Source organism: Portunus trituberculatus, chromosome 42 (genome assembly GCF_017591435.1).
Source record: "Portunus trituberculatus isolate SZX2019 chromosome 42, ASM1759143v1, whole genome shotgun sequence".
In the NCBI taxonomy this organism is placed as follows: Eukaryota; Metazoa; Arthropoda; class Malacostraca; order Decapoda; family Portunidae; genus Portunus; species Portunus trituberculatus.
In genome coordinates, this window is record NC_059296.1 from 2,391,390 (window position 1) to 2,408,057 (window position 16,668).

The following is a 16,668-nucleotide window of genomic DNA, read 5'->3' on the forward strand; positions in this document are numbered from 1 at the left end:
AATAATGGGTTTACACTTCAAAAATTCAGAATTCAGGTTTAGGAAAGAAATAGGAAGGAACAGGTTCTCTACCAGAGTGGTTAATGAATGAAACAGACTCAATAATCATGTTGTTAGTGCTGAGTCAATAGGGGGCTTCAAAAGAAGATTACATAAATTTAATTATGGATGGGATGGTAGATGGAATTAAATAGCTTTGCTCATATAAGGAGTGCCATGTGTAAGCCTGATAGCCTCTTGCAGCTTCCCTCATTTTCTTATGTTCTTATACAGGTGCTGAAGAGTAATGTAAAACTTGCCAGTGTAAAATTGGAGTACAAGGAGGCAAGGTGAGTACAGTAATAACTTCTTTAGAACTTATAATTCACTCATGTTTTTGATAATTAGCATCAATGTCTTATGAATAAAGGTGTAAAGGCTTAAACCAATATATTATTTCTTTAGAGTTAACAAGAAGCCATCAGAGTTAAAGAGAGACAACCAACAGATGGACAACCTATGTTTTTGTTCAATAATACAAGAGTGAAATAACTTGGGCTTGATAGAAATTTTGAGAAACTGATTTTCATAAGGAATTTGTCTTTTGGGTAGTATAAAGTCTGCACTGTAATGATGATCTATGTCCAGAAAGACCAAGAGAACTCAAATACCAATCCATGAAGGACAAGAAGTCATCAATTTTCTTAAAGTGAGCTACAGACCAAATTGGCAAAATGGCACAATCTGGGGCAAGGAAACATTTACACTAGAAAACATAACTGCAAAGATTATACTTGTCGCAATTAGGGAAGAGTAGGAATTTTGCATTTCATTAACTATAAACAGACAAACTGCCAAATTTGGCAAAGGAAAAAATCTTTTTTTTTTTTTTTTTCCACTGTTGATATAATGTACTTTGTACTTTACTCAGAGCTGGGTTGGTGTTCAGAAGGGAATAAACATTTTTAAGTCTTGGTAAAAGACTAGAGCAATGTCATCACTCATTAGTATATGTGACAACTCTCCTCAATATACAAAACTCCTTTCTTTTCCTCCTCTCTTCCATCTCACGAATAGGAATTTGGAAGTCATCCCAAGAAGGTACAAAAGCAGAGATATTAGGGGATTGGAGCGCAGACTGAGTAAATAGCTCTTCCCGTGAGTTTGACAACTACAATAAATAAAGACTTGATTATTACAGCAAGCTTAGGTATAACAGCGCCACCTACTGTAGTAAAGCGAGCCCTACACTGGCTGCGAACAAATTCAATCCCCTAACCAACAGCCTTAAGGATGGCTCCAATCATCCTCTTTGACAACCTCAAATATGTGAACATATGAGTGGCTTTCACCACAACCAATACCATACACAGTGGCGTTGCCTGGCCTGGGACACAGGCCTCGAATGTATTTTTCTTTATCTCCGGATAATTCAACTTCAGAAGAAATATAACAGAACTGTACATTAACGAGCCACTATATAATTTGTAGTGTCCCATTTTCATTGAATGCACTACAGGATGACGCCTCTATCAATATAATCTAATTTTGATACATTTTGGGATCATCACAAAGCTAAAGAAAGCACAAATATCAAACTTTTTTTTTCCGGGAAGGATCCCCTAGACTTCCTTATAAGACGTGTCAATGTTTCCACTCCCAAGAAACACCCCTGCCATATACATCAACAATTATAACTCTCACCTACCACATAAAGTACTAGTAGCAGCTGAAGGTAGAGTTAAATCAGGAAAAGCTGGTGAAGATCGAGAAGATGGCGTTGCTGGCGCCCTGACGAGCAGGATTTCCTTGGGGCTGTCCCTCAATCCAGTTTCCTTGCTTTCGTAATCCTCCCGGAACTCTCTGGAGTGTCTGACGATCTGGCAGACTGGCAGACGTTGCACTATAAGTTGCGATTACGTTTGTCATCATAATGCACTTTAATATAACCGTAAAGGCAAGTAAGGAGATCGACAAAATAGCTAACTTTCACCTGCTCTCCAAGTCCAAAACTGAAACCCGCGGCCACAGATAGTGGAAACGAAGCTTCGAAACTTTTTTTTTTTTTTTTATCAGTACCAGTTGGTATTTATGCCTATTTTTTTTTCCCATTATAAATAATTCATGCAAACATACAGGGAAAATAATAACAATTTCATAATCAATATATTTTAATAGCATACTTTTCATGATCAGAAATGTTTGTATTCTTACACAATATTCCAAATGATAATTTGTCAGGGAATACTCTATAGCTCTGCAGGAAACTTCGCCTTTACAAAGGAAATTCCCTTTTCCTTTTGTATCTTCCATATCCATTAGTTTTTTTTTTTTTTTCTCTCTCTCTTTTCCCATATATTATAGACGTTGGAATTTGTCTTAAATTTCTCTCGTGTTTGTAAGTTGTAAGCTGTTTTGGGTCTCCTATCGCCTCACTGTTTATCTTTTTTTTCTATCCTGTTCCTGTAAGTTCTTTGTTCTCGTTTTGTACATAATCTGTTATCATCTAAATCTTAATTCACATCTTTCCACTTGCAATATATTATAACATTTTCCTTTTCTTTTGGGTTTTCTTTCCACTTTTTACTGCCCTACATGCTTAATTAATTATTAACTCAGTGAATTTTTCTACGATACATACCTTTAATTATTCAAAGGTTGTTAATCTTCATTAATTTTTCTGGGGACTGATAACCAGCAGCCAGTAATATTTTCTTCTGCACTCTGTTGCTTCCACTTTCTAAAATTCGAATAATGGATGTATTCTATTGATTTTCCTTTATTCTGATATCCAATTCCCATGACACTTTCGCCCACTTTTTAATTTATTGAAAGACTTACTATATTTGGCATAAGTTGGTGCTTCTAATATAACTAATATATACTTACTACATGTCCATGAAAACATTACTAGTCTAGCATCTAATGAAGGCCTTAAACGACTCAAACAAAATATGATCATTTAAGCCTCCAGTAGTACAGAGTGGAACATTAGGGCACGAGGGAATTTATGTAAAAGGAGAATAGAAACTACGGTTCTTTTACCGCATTATACAATTCCTTTTCCTTTTATCAGGATTAAGCTGTTAATGATACAGACATGGGGTTCATTTAGGACAGAGTTCCATGTAGCATGAAGGAGACGATCTGTGGACCTTGAAAGGAGCATCACTTCAGGTACAGCGTAAAGGAGGAGCGTCCTAGAATAGCTTATTAAATCCCCTTCAAAGGAAATTGTAGAAGACACTAAAATGACGAAAACAAAATGTTAATGCCTAATATTATACTTATATGAATAAAGAATAATGGAAAAAGTTGTACAGTGTTTCATTGGCATTATCTACTATTATCAAAATAGGTTATCATAATTTGAGCATAGACAATTGTGGCAAGAAAATTATACGTGATATGGCCGACATGCTGTTTAATGATATTGATGGCGATGATAATGATGATGATAATAATAATAATAATAATAATAATAATAATGTAATAATTATGTAATAACAATAATAATAATATCAATAATAATAATAATAATAATAATAATAATAATAATAATAAAAATAACTGACTGAAAATGAGAACATAATTTTTACACTACATTTAATTTTCCTTATATTCATAAGATACGGTCTGGAAGATTGCACACACACACACACACACACACACACACACACACACACACACACACACACACACACACACACACACACTTCCTCCAACTTCACAGCAATTCATTCAGGAAATACAGCAAACATCTAGTATTCTCTTCCATGGCAGACTTGACAGAACACATCTTCATAAACAACACGCAAATACATAGCACAGGATAAAGAGGTTCCTGCGCTAAACATCAGTTCCATGGAAATGAGGTAAGAAAGAGACAAGTGGTGTAGGGAAGACATCATCATTCATCACATGCACTGTAGCTAATCATAACAGTCCAGTGTGTCTAGTCCAAGTGACACGCATACATCATGGAACACTCCATCACTCTCCTAGCAGGACTGAACAAGAAATCCATAACTGTGCTCCTTGCAGGGAAGAATCCACTGGATAACTGAACAATATTACCCTGTTCTTTGTATGTCCTGTCACATTATCAGTTCTTCCTTCACTCTGTCTTTCAATAAACTTAAATTAGCAGTCTGAACACGTCAAGGGAAGGCTCAGAGCATCGTCCCGGAGAGGAGAGCTGCGGCGGACAGCAGCAGCAGCACTACCAAGGAGGAAGTGGAGTGAGTCGGGGCGGAGTTGCAGCCATTACCCCAGCAGGTGAACACACAGGCCCGGTACTCCCGCTCATCGCCAGGACGTCTCACCCACTCACAGTAGTTTCCCCAGTCCCTTGCCGAGCAGAACCTCTTGGTGCCCAGTTGGCCTGTAACACATGACCGTCAATAATGCACGGAGACACATGGAATTGAGTGTCACTGCTAATGTGTGCTTAATTATCAAAATCATTAGTATGGTCATTAGCACAACGGTAAAATATAAAATTATGCTGTATTGTCACTTTTATCCACATCATTTCAAAACGTAAAAGTTCGGTGGTTCAAAACTTACTTGAGAAACAAATAAACATCAAATTTGTGAAAAAACAAAGGATCCATGAATAAAGTTGATGTTTATTGTATTAACTTAGATTACATACTATCTAATACAGCATATTCGTATTTATTATGTTTTTACTGGAGACCGTACTAATGACACATGCTAATAAAGCACACAATAACAGTTACACTGAGTTAATGACACACTGGAAGGATCATCACCCGTGATCTTACGTGACGGATGAAAAACAAGAGATCGTGAAACTTGATCAACACTGTAAACACATAATTGCCATGCTATTCCAATATTGCCACGTACTTTACTATTGAGAGAGAGAGAGAGAGAGAGAGAGAGAGAGAGAATCAAATCGCTCGAATGTTAATGTATATGGACAGGTAAGAAAGAAACAGATTTAGGCACGGCAGCCAGCAAAAATATTAGAAAAAGAATGTATCTGTATTTAAAGGAGTGTCAAAAGGAGCATCCTAAATTGAAGAAATGTCTTGAACCTTTTCTTTTCAAGAAAAATAAATAAATAAATAAATAAAATAAAACAAAATAAAACACTCAGGCTACTAATTAATTGACTGCCTGTCATTGATCTTGGTTGCTAATATGTTCTCACAAACCCTCCAGCCTTCCTACGCATCGCATCTCCACTACCTTGCATCACCACTCCAGCTTTGTCTTCCCCTCTTCATGTTCGATTCATTACTTCATGTAAATCTCCCAGAACAAGAAGGCATCACACATTTCTACATATCACACCTGGTTCTGTGTGCCTGTCTATTATGTCTTCAGCAACGTGTGTGTGTGTGTGTGTGTGTGTGGGCGCCCCCGCGCGCATTACTGGTTGCTATGACAACCACACTGTTGTTCCACTCAGGCACCAGTTTCAGCCATTGTTAGGGACGCAACACTAAGTGGCAATAACCCGCTATACAGCGTGTAAACACAGTGTTCCAGAGGCACGCGTACCACGAGAGGGCTAATTTTATCTGCTGCCTCACAATATGAGAGAAATTAAGGTGTGAGGCACTTTTTTCAGCTGCTAACATGGAGGATGAAAATGATCCTAAGGAAATATTCTATACACTATGATTATACCAGTTTCTTGCTCAATTTCAACCTACAGCATTTTTTTTCTTTTAGCTAACTCTCTCGACTCTGTTCGGGGACTAGCATCTCAGTAGGCCTTTTTGTTCAATAATTTTTGATGTTGAAAGCCAGTTTATTTTTCTCTTACGTAAAAGAAAAAGAAAAGAAAAGAAATGAAATAAAAACTGAGAATATGGCATAGCAAGTTCGTGGCGGGGGAAGGTCAGGAACATTATAAATTTAAACGATAGTGCGAGAACAGCAAAATCACAATATTCTCTGACATTATTTAACTGTCGTATTTTGTACCCACGTCCTCTTGTTTTTCGTTGATCCGACCAAAAGATCAACCTTCTTAATATACATAGTTGCTCCTTTTCCATCAAACACACCACCTCTTCCTTTCATACACACATAGCTATAAATACAACAATATCAATACTTGTATCTGTTATGGCAAGCAAGAGGTTAGTGCGTGCGGGGCGATTACAGGCACGAGAGAGAGAGAGAGAGAGAGAGAGAGAGAGAGAGAGAGAGAGAGAGAGAGAGAGAGAGAGAGAGAGAGAGAGAGCATGGCACAGAGAGGAGCAGAGAGAGAGAGAGGGCATGGCACAGAGAGGAGCAGAGAGAGAGAGAGAGAGCATGGCACAGAGAGGAGCAGAAAGAGAGAGAGCTGCTTGAGAATTTCTATCACTACAAGAAATCACGTAAGGAAGACAAATAACCCGTGGAAAGTGCTGAAATTAGGTATAGAAAAAAATATATACAATGCGTAGAAACAAACAATAAGTGAAAAAAAGACATGCTGGCTGAGGTGGGGAGGGGGGCAGGTGACGGTCACACCTTCAAACAATCCAGTGGTCTTGACACAGTAGCGCGCCTCGAAAACATGGTCGCAGCTGGTGGAGGAAAGGGAAGGCTCGTGATGCCTGGCTCTCAAACGCTCGGGGCAGTGCACGTCCCTACTACTGTCACACACGTAACACTTCAGCCCGCACGCTGCAACAGGGCGGCCAGCTGTTATGTACGTGGCAGGCATTGACCGTCCACTGATTCCTCGCCTCACTCCACCCACACAGAAGTTTGAAGATGTTAGAATGTTAGGTAATAATTGGTAAGTCTCAACTACAGCGTCCCTCACCGAAGCCACCCTGGTCTTGTGGTTATGTACAAGGGTTAGTAATGTGTCCCCACCACCACGCCAACACCTGCCGCCGATCTACCAGATGCTGCCTGGCTAAGGAGTGAGAGTAATAATGGTTAGTAAAATGTAGGAAGGCGAAGCTTGCTGTTGCATCGCAGCCAAGGTGATGCACAGCGTTGACAGCGAGGCAGGAAGGCTGGAGATGGAAGAGAGTAGGCGCACCACCTTCGACGAGGCCGGTCATCTTGACGCAGTACTCGGCCTCCTGGATGTGGTCACAGGAGTCGGCGAAGAGCGTGTGGTGTTGTGGCAGCTCCTCCCCGCACGTCCGCTCTTCTGTCGACTTACACTGGAAGCAGTCAATTGCTGCCGCTGTGGGATGCGATGATTAGCATGGGATTGACAGCAAAAGTACCTGTTTTTCATTATTAAAAATAATTCAACACTAAGGAGGACCAACATGGGGTGTGCCTAAAAAAAATGTTGACCAAAAATACTTGATGGCTGGTCAAGGCAATGATTGCAAACAAAAGAAACCACTCATTATAGTAGTCACAAAAAAAGTCAACAAAATCACACACTATCTAAAACAAATAACCAATTGGTGATTTTTCGAGTTAAGTTTCTCTATAACTTACAATGATACGCAGGACATCTGCCTCACAACAATATCTCTCTCTCTCTCTCTCTCTCTCTCTAAAAGCGATAGCGTAAGTCAAAGAAGATTAACAACTGCAGTAATACTGTTATTAAGAATTAAGAACGGGTATATTTATATTATACACTATCCAAAGAATATCCGAAAATATTATTATTGTTAATTGAACGTATACTATATAGATATCCATCAAACATTTTTCTTTTTCTCTCTCAACAAAAGTTCGATCCATCTGTAGGGCTCGAGATTTCCAAAATTACTGAAATATAAATATAAAACAACTATAAGAGAAAATTCATATTTAATGATGAGAAAAATTATCAGTAGTATTGTAAGTTAATAGTTGGTTGATGGAAGTAACTGAAATTTTATGGATTTTCTTATTGTTAAAGGAGGTAAATTTACAATACCAACAATATACTCGTACAATTCAGTGACGAGTATTAACAATTAAGGGAAGACTGTAAGGCAAGGCTAATGACAATGAATATGATTGCTACAGGAAGAAAAGGAGAACAACATGCATACAGAGAGAAGCTCTGCCACAGTATATAATAATTCAGCACAGAGAGAAGGCCCTGGAATACTGAGTGCTAAGGTGAGTGTTTCGAAGTATCTCGAGCAATCTAATGTTCGAACAACTCATAATTCGAGAATTTTATTTTTTGAGCAACTGATTTCGCGCAATTTACTGTCGAGGAATTGATTTTAAGCAATTTACCCAGATTCTATCCCAAGTGAGTCATCAGACACACCACGGACACACAAGTCGCCTCGTCAACGTTCCGTCCGCGCGACAAACACCACCAACAGGCTGGACGAAGGAGGAGAGGGAGAGAGGAATGGGAGGCACTACCCAGGAGACCTGCCGAGTAATATGGTGCCGCGCCGCAGGATATTTGACTGATGAGCAAACATAGACTTCACTCCCTCCTTCCTCATACCACCTCCGGCCTAAGTTCTCCGTAGAAGTAGCTCTCTCTCTCTCTCTCTCTCTCTCTTATCGAACTTAGTACTGTAGATATTATGATTTCTTGAAGTTTAGCGCAATACTTTCACGTGGACTCCTCCCTCCTGTCTTAATATCTTCTTCTGGGCTGCCTTTTTCTTTTTCTTTCTTTTTCCGTTAAAAGTCTTCACAGTACGCGCGTTCTTCCTTCCAACCCTTCCTCAGTCACACCCATTCATAGCAACCATAGATCTTCTCTTAGTTCTTTCTCTCTTTCTACTATCGGGTATATATCCATCAGTAGCACCCTTCTTACTTACTCTTCCAATATAGACATCCCAAACCATCTCAATCTCGTCTCTGTATAGTTCTGTGCCCGATCCATTGTCATATTACCTAATCATAACAATGTTTCACCACCTTAATTAGATGGAGCAAGTGAATAATAAATGTTTAGCCTCAAACGCAAAGCTAACCGACCAAAATAACAATGCAGGATTCAACACCGATTATTTTGATTACTCTGCCGACAGAGAAATACTAAAGCACTTAATAACTGCGGTTATGGTATGATCTGAGAGAGAGAGAGAGAGAGAGAGAGAGAGAGAGAGATTGAGGGATGATAACGTCACTGTGAGGGGCCCAATAGATCATTATAGGGAAGAAATAACTCATCCCAACTTTTTGCAGCAGGAGATGAAGACGACGAAAGGAACGTAAATAAGATGAGAGAGAGAGAGAGAGAGAGAGAGAGAGAGAGAGAGAGAGAGAGAGAGAGAGAGAGAGAGAGAGAGAGAGAGAGAACGTGGATAGACAAGACGATAATAACAATAATAATAGTGTATTATTATAACGTATTATTATCAAGTTATTGTTATTGGTGGTGGTGGTGGTGGTGGTGATGATATTTCTACTACAACTACTACTACTACTACTACTACTAATAATAATAATAAACATGTCTCAGCAGTCATGATGAAAGATAGCTGTCAGCAGCAGCAGCAGCAATAATAATAATAATAATAATAATAATAATAATAATAATAATAACAACAATAAAAAAGATGTCTCAGCAATGACGATAAAAGAAAGCTGTCCTCCTACTTCTCTTCTTCCCCCTGTTGTTTCTTTTCCCTTTTCCTTCTTTTCTTAGTAAAACACAAATAAATGAAAAAAATATGAAGGAAAAAGAAATGAAAAGCTAAACAAAAACATGTAGCCTACTCCTCTTCACTCTTATCACAACCACAGCCAGCCAACAAGCAACACTTCAAACACCACAGGAAGCCCTCAATCTCTCACCACACACGTGCCACCCTGATTCTCCGTGGTAAATGAACCAAGCCCACGGAAATCCCATCGTGCACGAGATCTCCCTTCTCATCTTGTAGTATACAGACAGAGTGGAGTGAACAAACAGCTAACCATTCAGCTGAGAGGCAATGGGGGAGCCGGGGAGACAGATGGAGTGGTGGTGGTGCAGGACGAAGGAAGGGTGAAAGGAAGGAAGGAAGGAAAGGTGGAAACTCTCTCTCTCTCTCTCTCTCTCTCTCTCTCTCTCTCTCTCTGGAAACAGAAAGGAGAGCTGTAACATGGATTACTCAGGAATTTCCATCGAGAGTGAGGGATTATTGGTTCCTCTCTCTCTCTCTCTCTCTCTCTCTCTCTCTCTCTCACACACACACACACACACACACACACACACAGGAACGTGCAACATATATTTCCAAGAACAAGTAAAACAAGTTTCATAATAAATAACATGAAAAGAGAGAGAGAGAGAGAGAGAGAGAGAGAGAGAGAGAGAGAGAGAGAGAGAGAGAGAGAGAGAGAGAGAGAGAGAGAGAGAGAGAGAACGGGGATGGAGTAGTTAGAATCAAGATAAGACAGAAAGCAGTAGAAGAGGTGGAAGTTGGAACGAAAAGGAACACAACATAAGAGGTTCTTCAGGTGCGGCTTGGGGAGGAGAGCAGATGAGAAAAGGAATCAATGACACGACGGAGGAGGATGAGGAGGAAGAGGACAAGGAGGAAGAAGAGGAGGAGAAGAAGGAGGAGCAATCTGATGACGATGATATGGTGGCCTGAGGCAAAGGGAGGGAAGAGCACCAGAGTAAACTTGGCATGACATCAAAGTTAATAATATTCGAAGCGTATCAAAAAGCGCGATGTCGTTACTAGTAGTAGTAGTAGTAGTAGTAGTAGTAGTAGTAGTAGTAGAAGAAGAAGAAGAAGAAGAAGAAGAAGAAGAAGAAGAAGAAGAAGAAGAAGAAGAAGAAGAAGAAGAAGAAGAAGAAGAAGAAGAAGAAGAAGAAGAAGAAGAAGAAGAAGAAGAAGAAGAAGAAGAAGAAGAAGAAGAAGAAGAAGAAGAAGAAGAAGAAGAAGAAGAAGAAGAAGAAGAAGAAGAAGAAGAAGAAGAAGAAGAAGAAGAAGAAGAAGAAGAAGAAGAAGAAGAAGAAGAAGAAGAAGAAGAAGAAGAAGAAGAAGAAGAAGAAGAAGAAGAAGAAGAAGAAGAAGAAGAAGAAGAAGAAGAAGAAGAAGAAGAAGAAGAAGAAGAAGAAGAAGAAGAAGAAGAAGAAGAAGAAGAAGAAGAAGAAGAAGAAGAGAAGAAGAAGAAGAAGAAGAAGAAGAAGAAGAAGAAGAAGAAGAAGAAGAAGAAGAAGAAGAAGAAGAAGAAGAAGAAGAAGAAGAAGAAGAAGAAGAAGAAGAAGAAGAAGAAGAAGAAGAAGAAGAAGAAGAAGAAGAAGAAGAAGAAGAAGAAGAAGAAGAAGAAGAAGAAGAAGAAGAAGAAGAAGAAGAAGAAGAAGGTGGTGGTGGTGGTGGTGGTGGTGGTGGTGGTGGTGGTGGTGGTGGTGGTGGTGGTAGTAGTAGTGGTAGTAGTGGTGGTGGTGGTGGTGGTGGTAGTAGTAGTAGTAGTAGTAGTAGTAGTAGTAGTAGTAGTACAAACATAAATAGAAATAGAAATAGAAGTAGCTAGTAGTACGAGTAGTAGTAGTAGCAGTGGAAGTAGAAGTAGAAGTAGAAGTAGAAGCAGAAAGCAGAAGCAGAAGCAGTAGTAGTAGTAGTAGTAGTAGCTTGAAGCTCCAGATTCAAGACATGTTTTGTCACGTAGTTGATTTAAAAGATATTCTTCAAGTTACCGCGTTTGAAACTAGGAAGATTTTGTTACTTCTAAAGCTTTAAATTTATTCAGGCTAGTTTTAAAGCATCCTTAAATTCCAATAATAAAATCAAGGCATTTCTTTTTTTGTCTACCACATCTATGTGTGTGTGTGTGTGTGTGTGTGTGTGTGTGTGTGTGTGTGTGTGTGTGTGTGTGTGTGTGTGTGTGTGTGTGTGTGTGAGTGCGTGTCTGTGCATGCATGTGCATGTAGTAGTAAAAATAGAAGTAGAAGTAGAAGTATGTAGTAGTACAAAAAGAAGTATTATTATCATTATTATTATTATTAGTAGTAGTAGTAGTAGTAGTAGTAGTAGTAGTAGTAGTAGTAGTAGGAGGAGGAGGAGGAGGAGGAGGAGGAGGAGGAGGAGGAGGAGGCTCACGGTAAGTACGCCTCTCATGTCTGGAAAATACTCAAGAACTTCCTGACATCTTGATGTCAAAGATCTTTTTTTTCCTGTTCCTCTTTTCTTTTGCCTCATCAGTTTCCTTTGTTACAAGTGCTCGTCTGTTATTCCATATTCACACACACACACACACACACACACACATCGATCCCTGATGGAGGGCGTACGCGTCACTTCACCGCCAGGTTATAGGGAAGTGGCGTGAGGAATCTGAGTGGCATCGCAAAGACCTCCACGTCCCTTCAAGAAGACAACGCACTTCACCTCATCCACCTCATTGTCTTCCCTTGAAATCTTACCCTAATCGCACTCTTGACCGTCTCTCCTTTCTCGTGTTAACGACAGTCAATGTCTTCACTTTTGATATTTTAACTTGATCGCTCATTTCACCGTCTCTCCCTCTCTCTATCTTAAGTAATAGCAGCCATGGAATAGATTAGATGATTTCAGTGAATGTGAACAGAAAATATATTACTACTATTTTCGTGTTATTACAATTATATAATCTAAGACGAAACAAGTACGAAAAAGGAAATCTTAACACAAGGTCTGAGAACAAATGGCGCACGTATATGAGAGTAGATAGCTAATTAAGAACTTAGATAATCCCAAGACACTGGAAAACCTGCAATCATATTGGATTTCTGACCATTACTATACCACACTTAATATAGGTATTCACAAACACATCCAAGCACAGATTTTGCAACTTTTTTTTTCTTTGTATTGATTTTTAAAACTGTTCGTCTGATATGAAGGATTCAACTTTTTCTCCAACTAATACTCAGAACAGATTCTATGATAGGATAAATATATAACCTAGTACATGTTTGCTAGCTAATTGTTTTGAAGTATTTTAACAAACAGGTTTGGCATAGGTTGAAAACCTCTGGTAAGCGGAGAACCATCACGTAACCCCTAATACAACCTCGATCTGCACACACGTGCGCTTCAGCTAGGATGAGTTGGCCCTCTGTGTTCCAATACATTTTACAAATTAGGTTACCTGATTGAACCTTTTTACTGTCATGTGCAATAATTTACAGCATCAAATGCATAGTACAAAACTTCATATGATGTACTGTACAAAGACTGTAATCGCGAATGCTGAACAATTGAATATTCAGTCGTTCAGCATTCGCCATCACCTACAGAATCTGAAAAAAAAAAAAAATTAGTAGACATGAATTGTACAACGTCGTTTGGTTATCTAAGTCCACATGAGGAATCTATCCATCATTATACAACCACGCCTAGCTTTTCATACATTCATGTTCATTTAAACTCCCATAATAATCGCAGGCCATTAAGGGGATAAGTCAACAATCACCAGAGGAAGTGGGATGCAACACAGGGACGAGGAAGTGAAGGAAAGACGTTAAAGAATTAATGGGTTTGAGTCATGAAAGAGGAGGGTACGGGGTGGATTACGAGAAAGTCGCTTTGGGATGATGATGATAACAGGGATCAAGAAAGTGAAGAAAGACAGGAGGTAATTAAAGAAAAATGCCGTAAATGCATATCAATAAGACGAGTTACACAATGACATATGGGAGTAAAAAGGAAGTTGAAATTAAATTAAGATAAAAAAATGAAAGAAAATATTTCAATGTACCATTGATATTTTTTCATTTTATACAAAAAAAATACTGGTCGGTATTATAAAATCCACGTAATTATGAACATTACGAAGAGAGAGAGAGAGAGAGAGAGAGAGAGAGAGAGAGAGAGAGAGAGAGAGAGAGAGAGAGAGAGAGAGAGCTGGGTGAGGATGAGTAGAGAGTAGGACAAGGATAGGAGGAAGTTAGTAGGCTGAAAATTGTATGATAGTGACGACAGAAAAAAGGCAAATATACACGTGATATTGAAACGTAGGAGAGAGAGAGAGAGAGAGAGAGAGAGAGAGAGAGAGAGAGAGAGAGAGAGAGAGAGAGAGAGAGAGAGAGAGAGATATGGTGAAAGAGTCATACAAAAACGAATAGGAAAAGGAAGCGGGGAAAACGGTGGAGAGGAAAAAAATGGGTGAGAGAGAGAGAGAGAAAAAAAAAATATATATAAAAGAAAAAAACAAAACAAGTATGAGTGATATCCACGTAGACACGCCCAAACACACCACATCCTCTCCCCTTCCCCTCCCCGTGTAGGTCCGTGGGACATCAACGCCCTGCGCCTTCATCCTCGGCTTGTACGAGTGCCTAGGTCCTCTTTCACTGCCTCTCGTCTCATACACAAAACACACAAGCGGGGGAATAGTCACGCATTTCACTATCATCAAAATTCCTCTCCGATCGTGACCAGTGAAAGAGAAAAAAGTTTGCTGGTGGCCAGAACTTCCTGTGGGAGAATGTCATGGATCCTCTTCGCATTACTCACCATTTTTTATCAGGAAGATTAGACTTAGTGTTATATAAGTGACTTGAACACTGTTGAACTTGGTGAGATCCATTTTTTGGCCTTGTCTAGCGCTGGTGTGAATAATGGTAGGACCAACTCAACTCCACAAGCGTCCACTCGCACACTGACTTGCTGAGAAGCTTCCGCCTCCCCAAGACTCGGCAAGGTGGGAAGTTCTCCGCCAATCACCGCGCTCACCTTCACACAAATGCAGGTGCGAACCAATCAAAAGCCAGCCCCAGCCTTCACTCCTCTGCCAGACGCTCGACTCATTACCATTGTTATTACTTCAATACTCTACCACGAGCTGCTATGGAATTATCAATCAGTCACTTTCTTAATGTGTTTCTAGTCTTCACTTTCTGTCTTTGTGGAGTCTAAACTGGGTGCGAAAAAAGTAGTACAAGTCACAATGAAGATCATATTGTTGTGAGTAATGGATTTGAAACGCTTACTCATACTACATACGTTAAGCGCGCCACAGCCCAGCTACACGATTGTTGGATGGCATACGTGTGGAAGGAATATATCTAATCGTAAAAGAAATCATTACTCAAATATACATATCTCACATGAATTCAAGGTAATAAGACGCAAAAGAATATTGTTTGGCAAGTTGGATTAGCGGGTAACTTGAAAATCAATAACAAAACTCATTTGATCCCATGCAAGCAACCACCTGTAGTAACTGGCGGCTCAGCGCGACGTGTCGCACTCACTGTTAGTGGTAAATGCACTGAAAGTACAATGTTCAGTATCTTTGACCACAGCCTGAGAGAGAGAGAGAGAGAGAGAGAGAGAGAGAGAGAGAGAGAGAGAGAGAGAGAGAGAGAGAGAGAGAGAATGTGGGGGGTCATCGCTAGCAGTGGTCTGGAAAGGTCTGTAAAAAAAAAAAAAAAAAAAAAAAAAAAAAAAAAAAAAAAAAAAGTCCTGGAGAAGCTTGAAGAGTCACAGATCATGTAATAAAATTCAAGAGATAAGCCTCAATGATTTGAGGATCAGCAGAATGATTCAAACATAATATACATGTATCAGGAAAAATAAATAACTCCAGGAAAATAAATTCAATGTAACAATAATGTAATCTGAGAATACTGAGACCTTCAAGATAGGGAATTTCATGATACTGAAATGAAGACCATGAATAATGCCGAGGTCATCAGAAAAGGCACTAAAGAAATATATTTTGAGATAGTTATCATATACTGACGAAAATTAGCTCAGACCTTGAACAGCTACTATGACTATGTACTACATAGTTACTTTACTTCCAACCACATGTATGCACACACTCAAGTAGTGTTAATTGTGGCAGTGCACTAACCCACAAACGAAAGGGCGTGGGTTTGAGTCCCAGGTGCAGCAGTAGCAGCAGCAAAAAAAAAAAAAAAAAAAAAAAAAAAAAAAAAGGGAGGGGGGCGGGGGCCGCCCAAGTTTCTGAACTTGAAAGCCCCGTTCTGTTCACTTAGCAGCAAATGGGTACGGGATGTATCTATGTGACTCAATGCATTGTAGCCTTGCTGTCCCAGTGTGTGGTGTGGTCTCAGTCCTACCCAAGGATCAGTCAGTATGAGTTCTGAGGTTTCTTTTCATAAGGCTGGCTGGGTGACAAACAGATGATCTAGGTCAGGGGTTCTCAACCTGGGGTACACATACCCCCAGAGATACGTGAGAGGAATTTTGGAGGTACGTGACAGGTTTCTCAAAATACTTCAGTTTTTTAATAACTGCAAACCTATTTGTAGAAAGTGGCTTGCTTGTGCTGGGATAGATGTGTCCTCCAGTACAACCAGGGCATGTTAATAACATTAACAAGGAAACTATTGGAGTTATGTCACTTGAGAGAAAGCTCTCTTGGACTATAGTTGCTACACAACCTTGCCAACCTATAATACTTAGTTCCGTTTTATTATTTTCAAATGCTATTCACATACACAGTGACTTATCTATCACTTACTAGTGTTGCAAGCAGCACTAGTTCACTGCCACAATGATCAAAAACTGTCTGACATAGTTCCATGTTGGTAAATGTTTTGCATGCTAGGAGTCAGTCACATAACGTTTCCCTGTGAAGTACTAGTTCCTATCGACACTACCTCATAGTGACATACTCAAATTAATTGAAAATTTTGTCTGCTCCATATATATTACACAATTTAAATTTAATAAACTAAGATAATAACCCATGCATTTATTTTTACTCTTCATGATGCTGCATTGTGGGTAAGGGATACATGACCAATACTGAAAGACTTCAAGGGGTATATAAGATTAAAAAGGTTGAGAACCCCTGACCTAAGTGAATATATACAAATAAACAAAA

The 16,668-nt window shown here is 39.4% G+C and overlaps 1 protein-coding gene across 3 annotated transcripts; it reads right to left on the minus strand.

The window, feature by feature from the left end:
* Positions 1 to 2,132: 2,132 nt before the first annotated feature.
* On the minus strand, positions 2,133 to 14,602 carry LOC123517347. Of its 3 annotated transcripts, none has more exons than XM_045277354.1 (3): positions 14,325 to 14,602; positions 6,478 to 6,633; positions 2,133 to 4,363 (listed from the first exon to the last, which is right to left on the minus strand). In XM_045277354.1, the coding sequence occupies exons 1-3, from the start codon at positions 14,395 to 14,397 to the stop codon at positions 4,152 to 4,154; spliced, it is 441 nt and encodes a 146-aa protein (XP_045133289.1). In that variant the 5' UTR covers positions 14,398 to 14,602; the 3' UTR covers positions 2,133 to 4,151. The 3 variants fall into 3 exon arrangements, with proteins under 3 accessions (XP_045133289.1, XP_045133290.1, XP_045133291.1); XM_045277355.1 differs by lacking the exon at positions 6,478 to 6,633 and adding an exon at positions 7,001 to 7,150 and having other exon boundaries at positions 14,325 to 14,546; XM_045277356.1 differs by lacking the exon at positions 6,478 to 6,633 and adding an exon at positions 7,004 to 7,150 and having other exon boundaries at positions 14,325 to 14,538.
* Positions 14,603 to 16,668: the final 2,066 nt, after the last annotated feature.

Excerpts from the sequence above, each read along its gene's own strand:
- LOC123517347 (XM_045277354.1), bottom strand. The coding sequence starts at position 14,397 with ATGGATCTCACCAAGTTCAACAGTGTTCAAGTCACTTATATAACACTA. Across the intron at positions 6,634-14,324 it reads AATCTTCCTGATAAAAAATG|CGTGCGGGCTGAAGTGTTAC; the intron begins GTGAGTAATGCG and ends GCCCTGTTGCAG. Across the intron at positions 4,364-6,477 it reads GACCACTGGATTGTTTGAAG|GCCAACTGGGCACCAAGAGG; the intron begins GTGTGACCGTCA and ends CATGTGTTACAG.